Source organism: Synchytrium microbalum, assembly GCF_006535985.1.
Source record: "Synchytrium microbalum strain JEL517 chromosome Unknown SmJEL517_scf0046, whole genome shotgun sequence".
In the NCBI taxonomy this organism is placed as follows: domain Eukaryota; kingdom Fungi; phylum Chytridiomycota; class Chytridiomycetes; order Synchytriales; family Synchytriaceae; genus Synchytrium; species Synchytrium microbalum.
In genome coordinates, this window is record NW_022158395.1 from 75012 (window position 1) to 90474 (window position 15463).

The following is a 15463-nucleotide window of genomic DNA, read 5'->3' on the forward strand; positions in this document are numbered from 1 at the left end:
ATGCTGGCAAGGCGTCGAGCAAGGATATCGATGACTTGTGTAAGTCTCAGCTGCAAAACAAGCACCTGATGATACCTCATCTAACATTTGTTTTAGTTGAAGGACGAAGATCACGCCTACGTGACCCTGACCCCGATACATCATCATCATCATCGTCTTCAGCTGGAGGAGCATTTGGAGCTGCCAAAGAGGCACTCGCACAGCGAGGCGAGAAGCTCGATCATATGAATATCAAGACTGGTCAGTTGGAGAGCTCCGCAGGTGATTTTTTGGCGAATATTAAAGAGTATAATAAGAGGATGGAGAATAAGAAATGGTGGGAGTTGTGAATATGTATTGTATGGAGAAGAAGTGGACATCTTTCATGAATATAAGGACCTCATGTAGAAAGTGAATACATGTGAGTGTGGTGGTGTCTTTTGTGTTGAGATGGAGGAAGGGTTCGTAATTGTTTGGATACGGTTGGCAAGTCAAAGTAAGTTGTGTTTTAAACACAGAGCATTCAGTACTGTGACCATTTTTGCATAACATTTGACTAACGAACTTAAGCTCATTTTTACAATTAGACTGCAGCGACGGAGCAAGTTGTGTCATCACGTTCATTGAGGTGCTGAGAGAGTCTGAAAAGGTGGTTTAGATGTTGAAAGAAGGGCTTTGCTGATACTCATACCACAACACGTACAAGTATCAAGATCGAGTGAACCCCATCACGACCACTATCAGCAGTCGGACAAACATTGAATGATTTGCGACAAGGTAAAAACGCAACTGTATCGTTTTGCTTCGTCGATGGTGTGAGTTTGCTGTAAGAGGATACTGTTGTGCATCACTGGTGTTTGGTGGTTCATATTAATTCAAAGGAACCATACCTCTTATTATCGAAGTCCTCGCCCACAAAATCCCCGATGAAGCTGCTGCAAAGCTACCTCGAGGTGAACGTATGTTTGAGGAGATATAAGCCCCAACTAGGTCTCTATAAAAGTAACTGGTACTGTTGCACGATATTAAATTTTGCCCAAGTTGATTGAACAGAAGACTCCGAGGCTACTGCATCCGATGTCGGGCCTGAAGCAGTCAATGTAGAATATATGACTGCTCTACTCGAATGGTCTTCAGAAGCTTGTGCCTTTGCCAAAGTATTTACGGAAGGGACCAGGGTTTCAGGTGTTCGTGGTTGGCACGCTACCACCTAGTGTAGCAGGTACTTATCGTATCTGTGCTGTCGCACTCGCCTCAAAGCACAGACATGTCGAAGGTTAAAAAAAGGTAGATTTGCTGGAAGTTTGATCAACGCCCTCGTCTTCATTATTGTGATTTCATTCTGTTGATCTGATTTTGTTTTGTTTATTGGTAAGGCCAAAACGAGCTCTAATATGTATATTTACAGATGTATGTGTAGTAAAGACAGGATAAAATTCCGTTAGAGTCTTTTGATCAGGTTGAAGCTCTGTAAATGTTTTTCGGTATTGAATTGTAACTTTGACGCGATTTGCAGCATAAGTACGAGTTGAAGAAGGGAGATATCAGTCTTTGCAGATTGTACGATAGAGCACAAATATCCAGCAAATTCTAATGGCGTCGCATGCTCTTCTTCTTGCACAACTTTTCTTTCCAATCATCGAAATGCCAGGACGGTATGATTCGAGTTCTGGGACCCAAGACCTGAATTTCCTCGAGTTTGCAGGAGACACTCAGGCCTCGCAATACGATTATACCGACTTTACAGCTCCATCACAGCAGCAGTCATCACAATCGCAACAACGTAAATTCAAAAACGTCCATCCCAGTCAGCAAACCGAAGACGATGACGATGATGTAGATGCTTCTATTGGATTACCGTCTTTATCTCTGTCTTCGCAGCCTAGTCAGGTAGCTCATGCCCAACATCAACATGTGGTGAAAGCATCGAGAGCTACGGAAGAATACGAGAACAACATCCACGGAGAGCAGCTGGCGTTTGAAGAGCCTGATGCTGATGGTCTAGAGGGAGACTACAATGCTCAGGATTTGCCTGATCATGCTTGCAAGTAAGATGTTTTGACAGCTTACGTGTATTTTTGGATAAACAGTCGCTCTGACACCCTTTTTATATCAGATACTGCGGCATCCACTCGCCATCATCAGTAGTCAAGTGCATACCATGCTCGAAATGGTTTTGTAACTCGAGAGGCAAGATATCGGGCTCACATATCATCAATCACTTGGTACGAGCCAAACATAAGGAGGTCTCGTTGCATCCTGAATCACCGCTAGGTGAAACGGTGCTAGAGTGCTATAATTGTGGGTCTCGCAATGTGTTTTTGCTAGGCTTTATACCTGCCAAGTCGGATACTGTTGTTGTTTTGCTTTGCAGGTATAGTTTCAACAAGTCCCAAAGATTTGATGTAGTTCATGAACCGTTCATGAGCCCGAAATCTATCAGAACCTGGATATTCATCTTCTTTCTGCATGTATAGACAACCATGTGCGTCAGCTCCAAGCTCAAAGGACATGACATGGGACTTGGCTCAATGGCTGCCATTGATTGATGACAAGTGCTTCCTACCTTGGCTGGTCAAAGTACCTACAGACCGAGAGCAGATGCGTGCGAGACAAATCACGAATGCTCAGATTGCCAAATTGGAGGAATTGTGGAAGGACAATGGGAGTGCTACTGTTGAAGACTTGGAACGCCCTGGTGTTGATGATGAGCCTTTACAGGTCTTGTTGAGGTATATATGGTGCTGTGGTGTTGACTCGCACTTCATTTTAACGCTTCACCAAATCTGGCTTTTTTTTGTTGCTCGCAATACTTAGATACGATGACGCGTACCAATACCAAAACATATATGGACCACTTGTAAAAATGGAAGCTGACACGGATCGTCGTCTCAAAGAATCACAGACTCAAGAAGATGTGGTGGTTCGTTGGGATATGGGTCTTAATATGAAGCGAGTCGCACATTTCGTATTGCCCAAATTGGAACAAGGTGAAATTCGTTTGGCTGTTGGCGATGAGATTATATTGAAGTATCGTGGTGAGCTTCATGCTCCTTGGGAGGATGCTGGTCCTGTGATTAAGATTCCAAACAGTGAGTTGATTTGAATGTTTATGTTTCCTTTATGCGTCTTGTCATGTTTGGCTGAACAAGTTTTCTTCCAATATAGACTTGTCCGATGAAGTAGCGTTGGAATTACGAAAGAATGATAATGTACCTACTGATTGTACTCATGGTTTCACGGTTGACTTTGTGTGGAAGTCTACTTCGTATGATCGGTAAGACCTGACTGTCATATTACTCTGACTCGATGCCTTTTGGCTCACTAAACTTTCATTTTTAAGAATGCAAAATGCCATGAAGAGGTTTGCAGTAGATCAAAACTCGGTCAGTGCTTACATATATCATCGTCTCTTGGGCCATGATGTCGAACCACAATCTCTACATGCCCAAATGCCTAAACGATTCTCTGCTCCCAATCTTCCTGAACTGAATCATTCTCAAGTATTTGCTGTCAAGAGTGTCTTGACGAAGCCTTTGAGTTTGATTCAGGGTAAGCGAAAAAAACTCACGAGTTGATGTCAAGTGCTTTTCTCACAATTGTTGCTTCTAGGTCCTCCTGGTACAGGAAAGACAGTCACATCAGCCACTATAGTGTACCACTTGGCCAAAATGAATATATCAGGTCAAATATTGGTCTGTGCTCCGTCAAACGTCGCAGTGGACCAATTGACTGAAAAGATTCATCGAACTGGACTGAAAGTCGTTCGAGTGACTGCCAAGTCTAGAGAAGCTCTAGATTCATCAGTCGATTTCTTGACTCTTCATGAGCAAGTACGAAATAATGATAGTATGCCTGAATTGCAAAAGTTGTCTCGACTTCGAGATGAATTGGGTGAATTGTCATCAGCTGATGAAAAGAGATACAAGACATTACGTCGCACTGCAGAAAGGGATATCTTATCTGTAGCTGATGTCATATGTACCACTTGTGTTGGAGCTGGAGATGTACGAATGTCTAAATTGACCTTCCGTACAATTCTGGTAGACGAATCGACACAGGCTGCTGAACCAGAATGTCTTATACCACTGGTATTAGGCGCTCGTCAAGCCATTCTTGTAGGTGATCATCAACAGTTGGGACCGGTAATCATATCCAAAAAAGCTGCCAAGGCAGGATTATCACAGTCTCTCTTTGAACGACTTGTATTGTTGGGTGTGCGACCCATTCGTTTACAAGTACAATACCGTATGCATCCATGTTTGAGTGAGTTTCCGTCAAACATGTTTTACGAAGGATCTCTACAAAATGGTGTAACAGCACAGGAACGTATAAGACCCTCGATTGACTTCCCATGGCCAGAATTAGAAACTCCCATGATGTTTCATTGCTCGTTTGGACAGGAAGAAATCTCATCATCTGGTACATCATATCTAAATCGTACTGAAGCTGCCAATGTCGAAAAAGTTGTGACGAGGTTGCTAAAAGCTGGTATAACACCATCGCAAATTGGTGTGATTACGCCATATGAAGGACAGAGATCGTATGTTGTACAACATATGCAGTTTGCTGGTAGTTTACGACGTGAATTGTATAAGGAGATTGAAGTTGCTTCTGTGGATGCCTTCCAGGGACGAGAAAAGGACTATATCGTAGTATCATGTGTCCGATCGAATGAACACCAAGGTATTGGATTCTTGAATGATCCACGACGTCTCAATGTAGCATTGACGAGAGCCAAATATGGAGTTGTTATATTGGGAAACCCCAAAGTATTGTCGAGACATCCATTGTGGTATCAGCTGTTGGTCATGTATAAGGAGAAGGGATGTCTTGTTGAGGGTCCGTTGAGTAATTTGAAGATATCGCAGATTCAGTTGATGAAGCCTCGACCACGTAAAGATTTCAATAATGGAGAGTATGGATTGGCTGGAGCTTCGAGTCGACGATTTGTGGTTGATGCTAAAGAGCATTTTGCAAAAGCGCCTTCTGCTCAAGACTGTAAGCCATCATTCGATTGCACCGTCTTTTTTTGTTTTTGTTGTACGAATCCAACTGACATTTAATACTTCAATAGTTCCACGAGGCAGTCCATACCCACCACCACAGCAACAACAACGCTTCAACGCATTCGATAATCCATTAGCATATATAGATCCCAACCGTGTCATATCGCAATCCCAAACCTTCCTCCCAGCACCTCCCATGTCGATACCCTTTTCACAAGCATCCATGACTTCAGGAATGACGATGGACTTCCCACCTCTTGGTACTCAAAACCTGGGTAATATTAGGTCACAGGCTCCCATGTCGTCTTCAGCCTTCTCGCAACTACCGTTTACACAATCACAACAGACGTATTCGCAGTATGATCGGATTAGTGCTGGTGGTGATGTAAATGGTGGTGGTAGCAGTAGTAAAGGAGGAGGAAATCAACGTGGAGGGAATGATGATTATGCTTTGGAAGACTACAAGTCGCAGCAGGAGTGGATGGTTAGTCAGGGTGGTGCTAGTGGGCCTGTATCTCAAGGAGGCTTTACGCAATATTGAAAATGCTGTAAGAGTCAATACGGACGCTTTGGAAGAGGCCTTGAATCGAGTCTCGCTTTTCAGAGTTTTCTTTGAGTGCTCTTGAGGGCTGTTCTCGGACTTCTCTGCTGCTCAATTAATGGAAGAAGAATATATGATCAAACCGGCGCACACAATGGAAATATATTTTTTAGCCATAGTAAGAAGCAATTTCCCAAAAAATAGAGTCTAGTTCTTTTATATTGCAAACCTTAAATTTGTGTTCATGTGTTTTGTTGTTGTGAGGTACTTGTTATGGCTACAGTGGATGGAATAAAGTTGCATGTAAGTTCAGCGCGATGCAGCGATGCATATGTAATGATTCTCTTTGTTTGCTTTGGTTTGTTAAAAAGGTTGTTGCATCTTGAGATCTAACAACTTTGCTACAAACTTGTTTTTATTGTAGATCGGAAGCTGGCTAGTCCTAACGTCCCCAAGTCACACCGAACAAGCAATCTACATTGGCACCACCTGCCTGAACTGCCGTTCCCCACCTGCATTACCATGCATCAACCACACATGCATCGCAAACCCCGAAACGATCTGCCTGAACTCAAACCGCACATACGACATAATCACCCATGCAGTCGTAATCGCAAACGCTATAACGCATGTCCGGTGTCCTCCAAAATCGAGTGGACCGGCTGTGAGGGTTGAATCGCTGGCGAGTGTGTTGGGACAGTATGGTGTTAAGGTGCAAAAGTACCCAAAGAAGACATATGTTGTGTCTGATGATGGGATTAGAGCGAATGCGCTGAGTAGGCTCGACATGGGGAGGCTTCTTGGACTACCGTGTCCTGTGAGTTGTATACACTGACCTTTCGTCATTGTTATTATCAACTGTTTCTGACTGTTTTTGGGTTCATTAGTGGATGGACGCCGACGCTGCTGGCAAGGCATGGGTCATGTGGTGCTTGACTGGGTGGTGTGTGAATGGGACGAGTTTTAAAGTTAGGAGACCTGTGCCTGGTGATGTCATTTATAAAAGGTTTAGTGGAGTTTGGGGGGAGAAGATTGATAATGATCAGATGCAACGTGAGTTGGATCGGCGAATTGTGCCTATAGCCTTTTTTTTTCTGCATCACGTATACTTAACGATATCTCTTTTTACTTGTTTTAGAGTTGAAGAAGATTGGATTTGGTACGTGACAGCTTCCTTTGCTGATTCAATGCTTATAAACTAATGCTATTCTGAATATTAGCATTACGACACTGGTGCATATACGTTGGAACATGCTGCGTATTCTGTGCCCTATTCCCAATCTCCAGTGAACCAAACTCACACAAACCATGGTTTCCAATCCATACACAGCACCTCCTCGTCTGCCCGCACTGCAAACACCCTCTGCAACCAAACATGGTGCTAGACCGTCTCAACGAATGGACGAATTTCCCCGACGCCGTCGAACCTGATCCGAAACGGAAATTCTGTGTTCGTCTAACGACGTTGGATTCTTTTCTTATTGCTGATCAGTACGTGTATCTTGATAACCGGATTTGTGGGAAGGATAACGCGGGCAGAGGAACGATCAGGGCCATCAAGAGTATGGGGACCAAGTGGAGGAGAAAATGGAGGCCTGATTCTGTTCCTGATGGAGTGGATTGGACGTTGAGAAGAGCATTTGGGGAGTTGTGGAGGTTGAAGTTTCCTGAAGGAGAGGGGTATAATATGATTAGGAATTCTTGTGAAGTACGTACAATGTTGCTCATACCTTCTTTGTCGCTGTGCTTACGTTTTCTTTTGCAGCATTTTGTTAGGTGGTGTCAGACAGGCGAGTTTCCCCATTCTGATTTTCTGTTGCTCAAGAGCTCCAAGGTAAAAAAAATCCATCGTCATCCCAAGCTCATACCTACACAGATATCTCACCCAATCTTCAAAGGTCATGGCAATAACCGGTGCAGCTATAGGCATAACCATTGGGATCGCATGGCGGCATCACAACTACACTCACGACATAATGCCACGTGCAACGATATCAGACATCATCTTGCCGGTTCTCAGCGCGCTTACATTCGCTGCTATATGTGGCTGTATGGCACACTACCTCGCAAACAAGTATCTAGAAAGCGAGGAGTCGCTGCCTGTGCCTGATCCTACTGAGGACGCTGGATCGGCAAAGGAGAGGATACGGAGTGATAGGGCGTTGTTGGAGAGGTTTTTTGATGATTATGGGTTGAGGTAAGACAGTTGAGTTGTCTTGTGATGCAGAGCTAAGTCCGGTTATGACGCAATACGTTGAAAATTCTATTCATTTTTTTTTGTTGCTAGTTTGCAGATGTATAGTCATGAACATTGGAAGCATGTTTCCTGAGTTTATGGAAGCGGACTGAATTCATTGATGGATGTAAGGTGAGCGAAATATTAAGTGTGAGGCCATTTGATGCCTATACTCAGACTCTATTACGACGTTTTTCCTCTAGTTCTCAGATGTACAGTTACGAGCATTTGAAGAATGTTTCGTGAGGTCACGATGTGGATAGATGGAAATGATAGAATTTCTCACTTTTAACATTTATATATTGGAATACCATATTTTATACCTACCTCAACATTCTGCCAACAGTTTGTAAGTGTGCCTGTAATGGCGTTGAAGTTAGCAGGTCGGTGCCGGGTGGTGTTATTTAGAAGAAGCCTGGTGGAATTTGGCTGGAGGTGCTTAATGCAGATCAGATGCAGCGTGAGTACTTCGTGGAAATCAGGTACGCAATTGGTGATGACCACTAAAACGTCTTTTGCTAAGTTTGTTAGAATGGAAGCAGATTTAATTTTGTAAACACGTTGAAGTGCTTTCTCGTTATTCTCGTTACAGCCATTCCTCTCATCACTAACATCATCTCCGTCTAATACGACAATTCTGCATCCGCGGGAAGTGTCGTCTTCTGTGCCTTATTCCCGATCTCAGACGGCAGCAGCAATCACAAACCATGGTGCTAGATCCTTTCAACCAATGAACAAACTCAGACGCTTTTGAAGTGATACCAACCGCAATTCTGGATTGTGGGTCAAATCAGCTAGTATATGCCATCTTTTATTGACGTACAACCTTTGCCAGATGCTGTTAGACGCCGGTGCTAAGAGTGACCTGATAGTCCAGGGAAGGTCGTGCTTACACGTGGCAGCGTTTTGTCGGCCATTATACGAGTCCTTGCAAAGTCATGACTTGGCCCGTCTCTTATTGTTTTACAATGTTGATCTTTACGATGTAGCTTAAGGTGGAAACGTAGCCCTCCAACTTGGTATAAGCATGAGAACTACTCATCTGGTTTGTAGAACCAGGAGCTCGTCCCGATGTATCGAACACTTGTCTTCATGAAGCTCTAAGCCAGCTTACAGCAGGAATGTTCAGACTCTTTATGGATAAGAGCGCTAGTGAAGAGGCTGCGAATGGAGAAGAAATGACGCCTTTAGATGTTGTCATCGAGGAAGGGTTTGGTGATCTGGACTTGCTTGCTGTTGAAGTAACAACTGGTATATGGAATTGTAATCATCTGAATTCGTATTGATTTCCAAATATCTGAGGGATTTCTTGGTTGAGTATTCCATCGTAATGGAGTGGATCTGTCAAAGTATCCTTTTTTTAACAGTTTTATTATAACTGCTGGATAACTCCATCAGGAGAAACCGTGGGACAGATTAAAGTATAAGAATTACAGATATAATGTTATAAATTTAGCATTTTACAGTAAGAATGCGCGCCCCTTGACGCGAAGTATCCTGGCTCATAAGCGACTGTGTTTTTAGGTTTTCAGGTCTCATCACGTGTAACATGCCAGTAGAGTGGAACAACAGTAAATTATGTATAATTCAATAAGTAATACCCTCTTGTGTCTGTCATCTGTCGTGAAAGACGGTTTTTTCGTCAAACTCACATTTCGCGACTTGAAGGCAAGACAGCATCATCAAGTCAAAGCAAGTCAGACCAAGGCCACTAATCAATACCCAGCCACGTAAAATAGTATATTCCCTGATTTTACTTTTAGGTATCGGTCTCAATGGACGACTTCCAGGAAGATATGGTTTTGGAGGACGAAGAGGAGGCACAACCAGTAGCCAATAGTGTAGAAATGCAAATTATGAATACTTCTTCATCATCTGTGAATCGTGAACAGTCTCCGTTACTACCTTCAGTCCCTTCTTCTGCTCAAGTCGCATCGACATCAAATGTCAATGTTGATGATGATGCACAGTCAAAGTCAGTAGCAACAACGCAAGGAGGAATAGTAGGAGCAGATAATGTACAAAGTCATTACGCAGCAGCTCCTATAGATGGTCCTAGTAATACTAGTGTGGTTGTTACTGCGGGTGACGCCACTTCTCATTCCACGAATTCACCTCTTCCTCAGTCCAATCCATCCATCCCGACTACTAGCTCTACTATTCCTACTACACCGCCAGCATCCGATTCCGTAAACGTATTGTCCTCCACTAGTACTGATGCTACGATTCCCGCTGCTATTACTACCAATTCTCCAACTACTTCTTCAGCAGCTGTTGCAAACGATCCAAATAGTGCTGCTAATATGGCCATGTTGCAAGCTTGGTATGAACAGCAGCAGCAACAATGGATGGCCCCTGGTGCTGCAGCAACGCAATGGGCTGCGCCGTCCCAGCAGCAGCAATACAGTAATGGTGCTGAAGTACCGCCTGGTTATACGTATGATCCAGCGGCATATTATCAAGCATATGGACAGCAACAGTATCAGCAACAAAATCCTCCAGCTTGGCCTGGTGTTGCTCAAGGTGCTCAGCAACAACAACAGCAACAACAATCGTATAGTAATGTAACTCCATCGTCAGCATCGCCAAGTCAACAACAGGTACCACTACAATGGAATAATCTCCGTGGTGGCACGCGTGCTACCAATCCAGCAGGAAGTCGAGCACAACTTGATACAACGATCGACCATTCACAGTTCGGTGGCCCGTATACTGTTCATTATACATCGCCACCCAGTGAGTTTGCCAAAATACCTACCGGTTCTAGATTATTCATAGGCAACTTGGCTTCTGAAAAGACGTCTCGTGAAGATTTAGGCGATGTCTTTTCAAAGTATGGCAATATCAAGGAAGTCTTGATGAAGGCATCTTATGCATTCATCCAGTATGATAATCCCGATTCTTGTCGTACCTCCATTGCATATGAGCAGGGTCGGTTACTTGGTGGTCTTAATCTAGGTAGGTTGACAAATTCCAAAAAGTGAACAATGGCAAACATGGAAGCGTTGTTTTTGGGATGTACAAAGAAATGAGGGCTTCCTTCTTTTGTTATTGGTACTTGGGCAATCCTGTACAGAATGCTCTTTTCAAATCCCACACTGCCATTTCGCACAGAATGTCCCTCCAACCAGTTTCTCCTAATGAGCTCTTTGTGATGCAAAAGATTCATGTTTCACTCATACAAATCTTTTCTTTTTTCTTTCTCGCTATCTCGCAACTTTCTAGATTTGAAGCAGTCCAGTGATAAACCCGTCTTCAGTGGTACTCGTCGTGACACTCCCGATGAACCAAAACGTGCTCGAGAGTCCAGTGCCGACCATGAATTGAATCATCGCGGTCGTGGTGTAGGTCGTCCACCCGCTGATTCCTATGAGAGCTCTTCAGGTCCTGTGCGAACCAGTCGATTCTCTGCAGCACGAGATGATCGAAGTCCATACTCGTCATCATCATCATCAGCACGTGGTGGTAGTAGTACGTCAACTCGTGGTAGCAGATTCGATGACGATGATAGACAGTATGGCAGAAGGCCACCCTCTGATCGTGACTCTGCTGATCGTGATGTAAGAGGTGGTGGGGGTAGCAGCGGTATGTCTGGTGTACGTAGTAGCCGATTCTCGTCTCCTATTGATCCCATACCTAAACGATTCGGTGCCAAAGTTCCGGAAGTTCAGATACTTGCTCTTGGTGATGTAGACAAGTAAGTTCATTGGAATATGATACAACCTCCGTTTCGTGTATTTTCCTCCTCTCCCATCCCCCTGTTCAGTCAACATTCCAACAAAGCATTGAAACGAATCGCTTCCTATTTTAACTAGGAAATACATAAAGTCTGTTGAAACTATCGCCAAATCAGCAGGAATGACCATAGATGTTGTCTTCCTGTCACATACTACTGGTCTACGTCCTCTTGTTCAACAATTGACTGAAGAAGGTGTTTTGGCTGTAATATTTGTGGAAACGTATCATGAACGTGATCAGACCCTGTCTATGCAAATCTTGGGTGGTCCAAATGCTGCTACAGGTAATTCCACGAGATGGTTGTTTTTGCCTTTACTCTCACACTATCTGACAGCGTACTCTCTTTTTTATTAGAATACAATGGCGTCAGGGCTGTTACAACGCCTACTATACTCATGAGAGAACGTGCTGCTCGTAACACAGATCTGATTCAATCCACGAAAGGAGGAGGACACCAACAACCATCACCTCAGCAACAACAAATACAACATCAACATCAACAAATGTCACTTGCATCTCAACAAGTCCAACAAGCTTCATCACAAGCAGCTAATGCTGTGACGTCTGCCTTGTTGGCTGCTCTCCCTCCACAAGTGTTGGCTATGCTTCCAAACGGTGGCGCCCATCTGGATCAAGCTACTTTATTGGCTCTAGTAACTGCAAGTAGTGGTGGGAATGTAGCAGGAGGAGGAGTATTCAATCAGCCTCAACAGCAAGTACAACAGGTACAAACTATGCAAAGTATTCAACAGCAACAGCAGCAGCAGCAACAACAACAACAATATCTTCAACAGCAGGCATTGTTACAACAACAGCAACAGCAGCAACAACGACTATTGGCTGCTCAGCAATCAGTAATGGCAATGCAACCTAGCATGGGAATGCAAGCTGCTATGAACCCTATGGCTGGTATGAATATGCAAGGCGCTGGACCTGCAGCAGGATGGACTATGGGACATCAGCAGCAGCAACAGCAACATGTATATGGAGCTCAACCTCAGCAAGTGCAACAACATGCGCCTCACATAATGTCGCCGTTGAGTGCTATGAGTGTACAGCAACAACAAATAGCCCAGCAGCAACAGCAACCAAATAATGTAGGAGGAATGTTGGAGCAGTTGAAGCAATTGCAGGCCTTGCAGCAGTCATTGCAAGGTTCTGTACCAAAGTAAAACAAATAATGAATCGAGTTGGGTGTTTGCGAGTGTAGTATTGCATCTATATAGGATATATTGGTCGTTGCTCTATGGAATAAAATCACTCGCAACTGTTGTTAATTCTTTTATCAAACTGGAGGGGTTTTTCCTCAGTGCAACATGGCGAGTTTCAAAGATTTTATGGTACGTTCAACATTCGATCGTTCGTATTCTCGTGCCTTTGTGATCCTGAGAGTCCCTCACCTTAAACGATTGCTGTTTTCGCAATGTCTTTCTTTCTTTGTTAAACCCTCCGCTCTGTACATCGCCACAGTAAAGCTGTATTATAAGCGAGTGAACTATATAACTTGGTAAAGCTAATAGTGCCAAAACGAGCATAGTAGCTGTATCTCTTTTGAGCCTGATGCATATTCTAACCGTTCTGTACTATTAGAGTTTGTACATTACTTCGGAGGAGAAAACTTTATACATCACGAAGAAGACCAATACAGGAATTCTGGGCCCCAAAATCTGGCAAACATCTGAAAACAGATCCTTTGACTCTACTGCAGCCCCCCTTTACAATCTCCCTGGTGCAACACGGCACCATGCTCCGATTCCTCAAGCTCACCAAACTCACCTACCTCCTCGTCCTCGCCCTCTCACCAGCATGGGCCCAAACATACCCCATCTGCAACAGCGCATACATGGACATCCTAAACACCTCCTTCCAAACCACAAACGGAAAAGTAGCTGCTGCAACCACACCAGGTCTAAATAACGGAATCACGCTAACCATGATCAAAAACGTGTCCGATCCCACCGCATACCAGCCTACATCATGTGGGTTTGCAGCCACCCTGAAATCAGTGGGGCAGTTGCAGTACGGTGTCATGTCTATGAGGGTGAAGACCGCGAGTACGACGCCTGGTGTTGTCACGGCGTTTATATTGAGGAGTACGGATGGAGATGAGATTGATTGGGAGTGGGTTGGAGGGAATAAGTATCAGGCGCAGAGTAATTATTTTTGGAGGGGTGAGTCCTCAACGTTTTAGAAACGTGTTTTGGATTTCAATTTGCAAGGTGTTCATTTTTTTGCAATGTGTACTTAGGAAATCAATCCAATTTCGGAAACTCGGGATACCATAATAACTTGTCTGATACCACTGTTACGGCCTACACATATACCATTGAGTGGACGAATGCGTACATCAGGTATGCCTCCCAACCATTTTGGTGTTTGCCCCAATCATTTTACCTCTACCAACGAATTTTTTTCTCTAGATGGTGGATTGACGACAAGCTCTACCGCACAGTGGCATTCCAAGACACACGAGGCCAATTCCCAACATCGCTCGCAAATGTCGAACTAGGCGTATGGGATGGCGGGTGCTCACAGCTCGGTGTGCGGAACTGGGCTGGTGGAATAGTTCCTAATGGAGTCTATTCTGCTACGATGGATTCATTCAAGGCCTGTAACTTTGTGCCTAGTAATGGGACTGGTAATGGAACGTTTGTTGCGATTCCACAGTGGGCTTCGACGTATGTGCTAAATGGAGGGCTTAGGGTGATGGAGGTCTCGATGTATTTGGTTGGGGTGGTCGTCGTTTTGGTGGGTGTTGTGCTGCTTGGTTGATTTTGGACTGGAAGAGTATTATAATTATGTTGCTTTCTTGTTTCGTGGCTCGGAAATTAGTCTCGCTCCGCTGGATTCGGTTTTGAGATGATCTATATATCCATTAATAATTGGACCTTATTTCGATTTGGTTGGCTTTATACAATGCAACCAAGGCACTATCATCAATTATCAATGTACCACCATTACTTCATTGTACAAGTCAAGTTAATAGCAAATATAGTGATAGTTACACCAGTCGACAAAGTGTTTTGGATGAAAGCATTGTCTTCGGTGTCACATGGACTCACTGAACGCTTGTCAAGTACTTTGAAGGAGGCAATGAATTCAGGATGAAGGCATGGAATGACAACTTGTCGCACTTGGAAGGTGTAGAAAATGTATACCTGTCTCAGTATGAGGTGTCTCCTGCTGCCAAAGACGTCTTTGTGAGTGAGTATCGCTGGTTTGAGGCAAGTTTTGTCACATTATCTGAAGGTAGGATGCACGGAATTCTTGGAACGTTTTGGTGAATTCACGGATTTAACTGTATGCAGAAAGCAGTCCGATGCTTTTTCTGCTTTGTACGTGTGCTCTGAGTCTCTAATTCTTTACCATTCTGTTTGCTTTTGAGCTCAAACACACTTCATTTGCAATATAGACGCGAATACACGGCCGCAATGGAAGCTCTGTTCACGGAGAAATGGCGGCTGTATTGACCATACGACACTCTTAGCCTACAAGCAGTATTTGGTATACTTGTAATCACCAAGTCGACACATTTCTTTATGTAGCCAGCACTGGTAGTGCCCAGGCATGTCAAGGCAGAGTTCCGAGTAAATTGCCTAGAAAGGCATTGGTGGTTGAGCAAAAAAAACCGTACTAGGAGTGGAGGAATTCTTTACCAGAGGATGACAGACTTCAACAGTTCGGTCACATTCGCAACCATCTACAAGATTGGGAGAAACGTTGAATGGACAGCGTTGTTGAGTGAACCATGTTGTCAAGTTTCCCAAGGTTGCATTTGATGCTTACACATTTCAGGCATTTCATCACAGATTGAATCAGCCTCAAGTTGTACCATTGCAGTGATGGGAATGCCAACACTGGAGCTCGAGACTTGGTCCAATACCTGTTGGACAACACTACCCGGTCCAGAGAGTTGCAACCAGTTGTTGCAACCTGCATGAGAATTGACAGCTCCATCTA

General features: G+C 44.0%; 3 protein-coding genes across 3 annotated transcripts; all 3 read left to right on the forward strand.

The window, feature by feature from the left end:
- Window positions 1-1623: 1623 nt before the first annotated feature.
- SmJEL517_g05289 (uncharacterized protein) lies at window positions 1624-5529 on the forward strand (the record flags this gene model as incomplete). Its single annotated transcript, XM_031171215.1, has 8 exons — window positions 1624-2027; window positions 2096-2353; window positions 2457-2711; window positions 2797-3071; window positions 3148-3256; window positions 3323-3531; window positions 3592-4980; window positions 5057-5529. 8 exons carry the CDS (start codon window positions 1624-1626, stop codon window positions 5527-5529), a joined length of 3372 nt encoding a protein of 1123 aa, XP_031022804.1.
- A 273-nt stretch (window positions 5530-5802) lies between these two features.
- SmJEL517_g05290 (uncharacterized protein) lies at window positions 5803-7730 on the forward strand (the record flags this gene model as incomplete). Its single annotated transcript, XM_031171216.1, has 7 exons — window positions 5803-5832; window positions 5954-6346; window positions 6417-6582; window positions 6668-6688; window positions 6750-7237; window positions 7355-7363; window positions 7428-7730. 7 exons carry the CDS (start codon window positions 5803-5805, stop codon window positions 7728-7730), a joined length of 1410 nt encoding a protein of 469 aa, XP_031022819.1.
- A 5517-nt stretch (window positions 7731-13247) lies between these two features.
- Window positions 13248-14973, forward strand: SmJEL517_g05291 (uncharacterized protein; the record flags this gene model as incomplete). The annotated part of the gene is made up of 6 exons (XM_031171217.1): window positions 13248-13674; window positions 13752-13854; window positions 13924-14206; window positions 14581-14707; window positions 14757-14838; window positions 14916-14973. The coding sequence occupies 6 exons, from the start codon at window positions 13248-13250 to the stop codon at window positions 14971-14973; spliced, it is 1080 nt and encodes a 359-aa protein (XP_031022818.1).
- Between the last annotated feature and the right edge of the window lie 490 nt (window positions 14974-15463).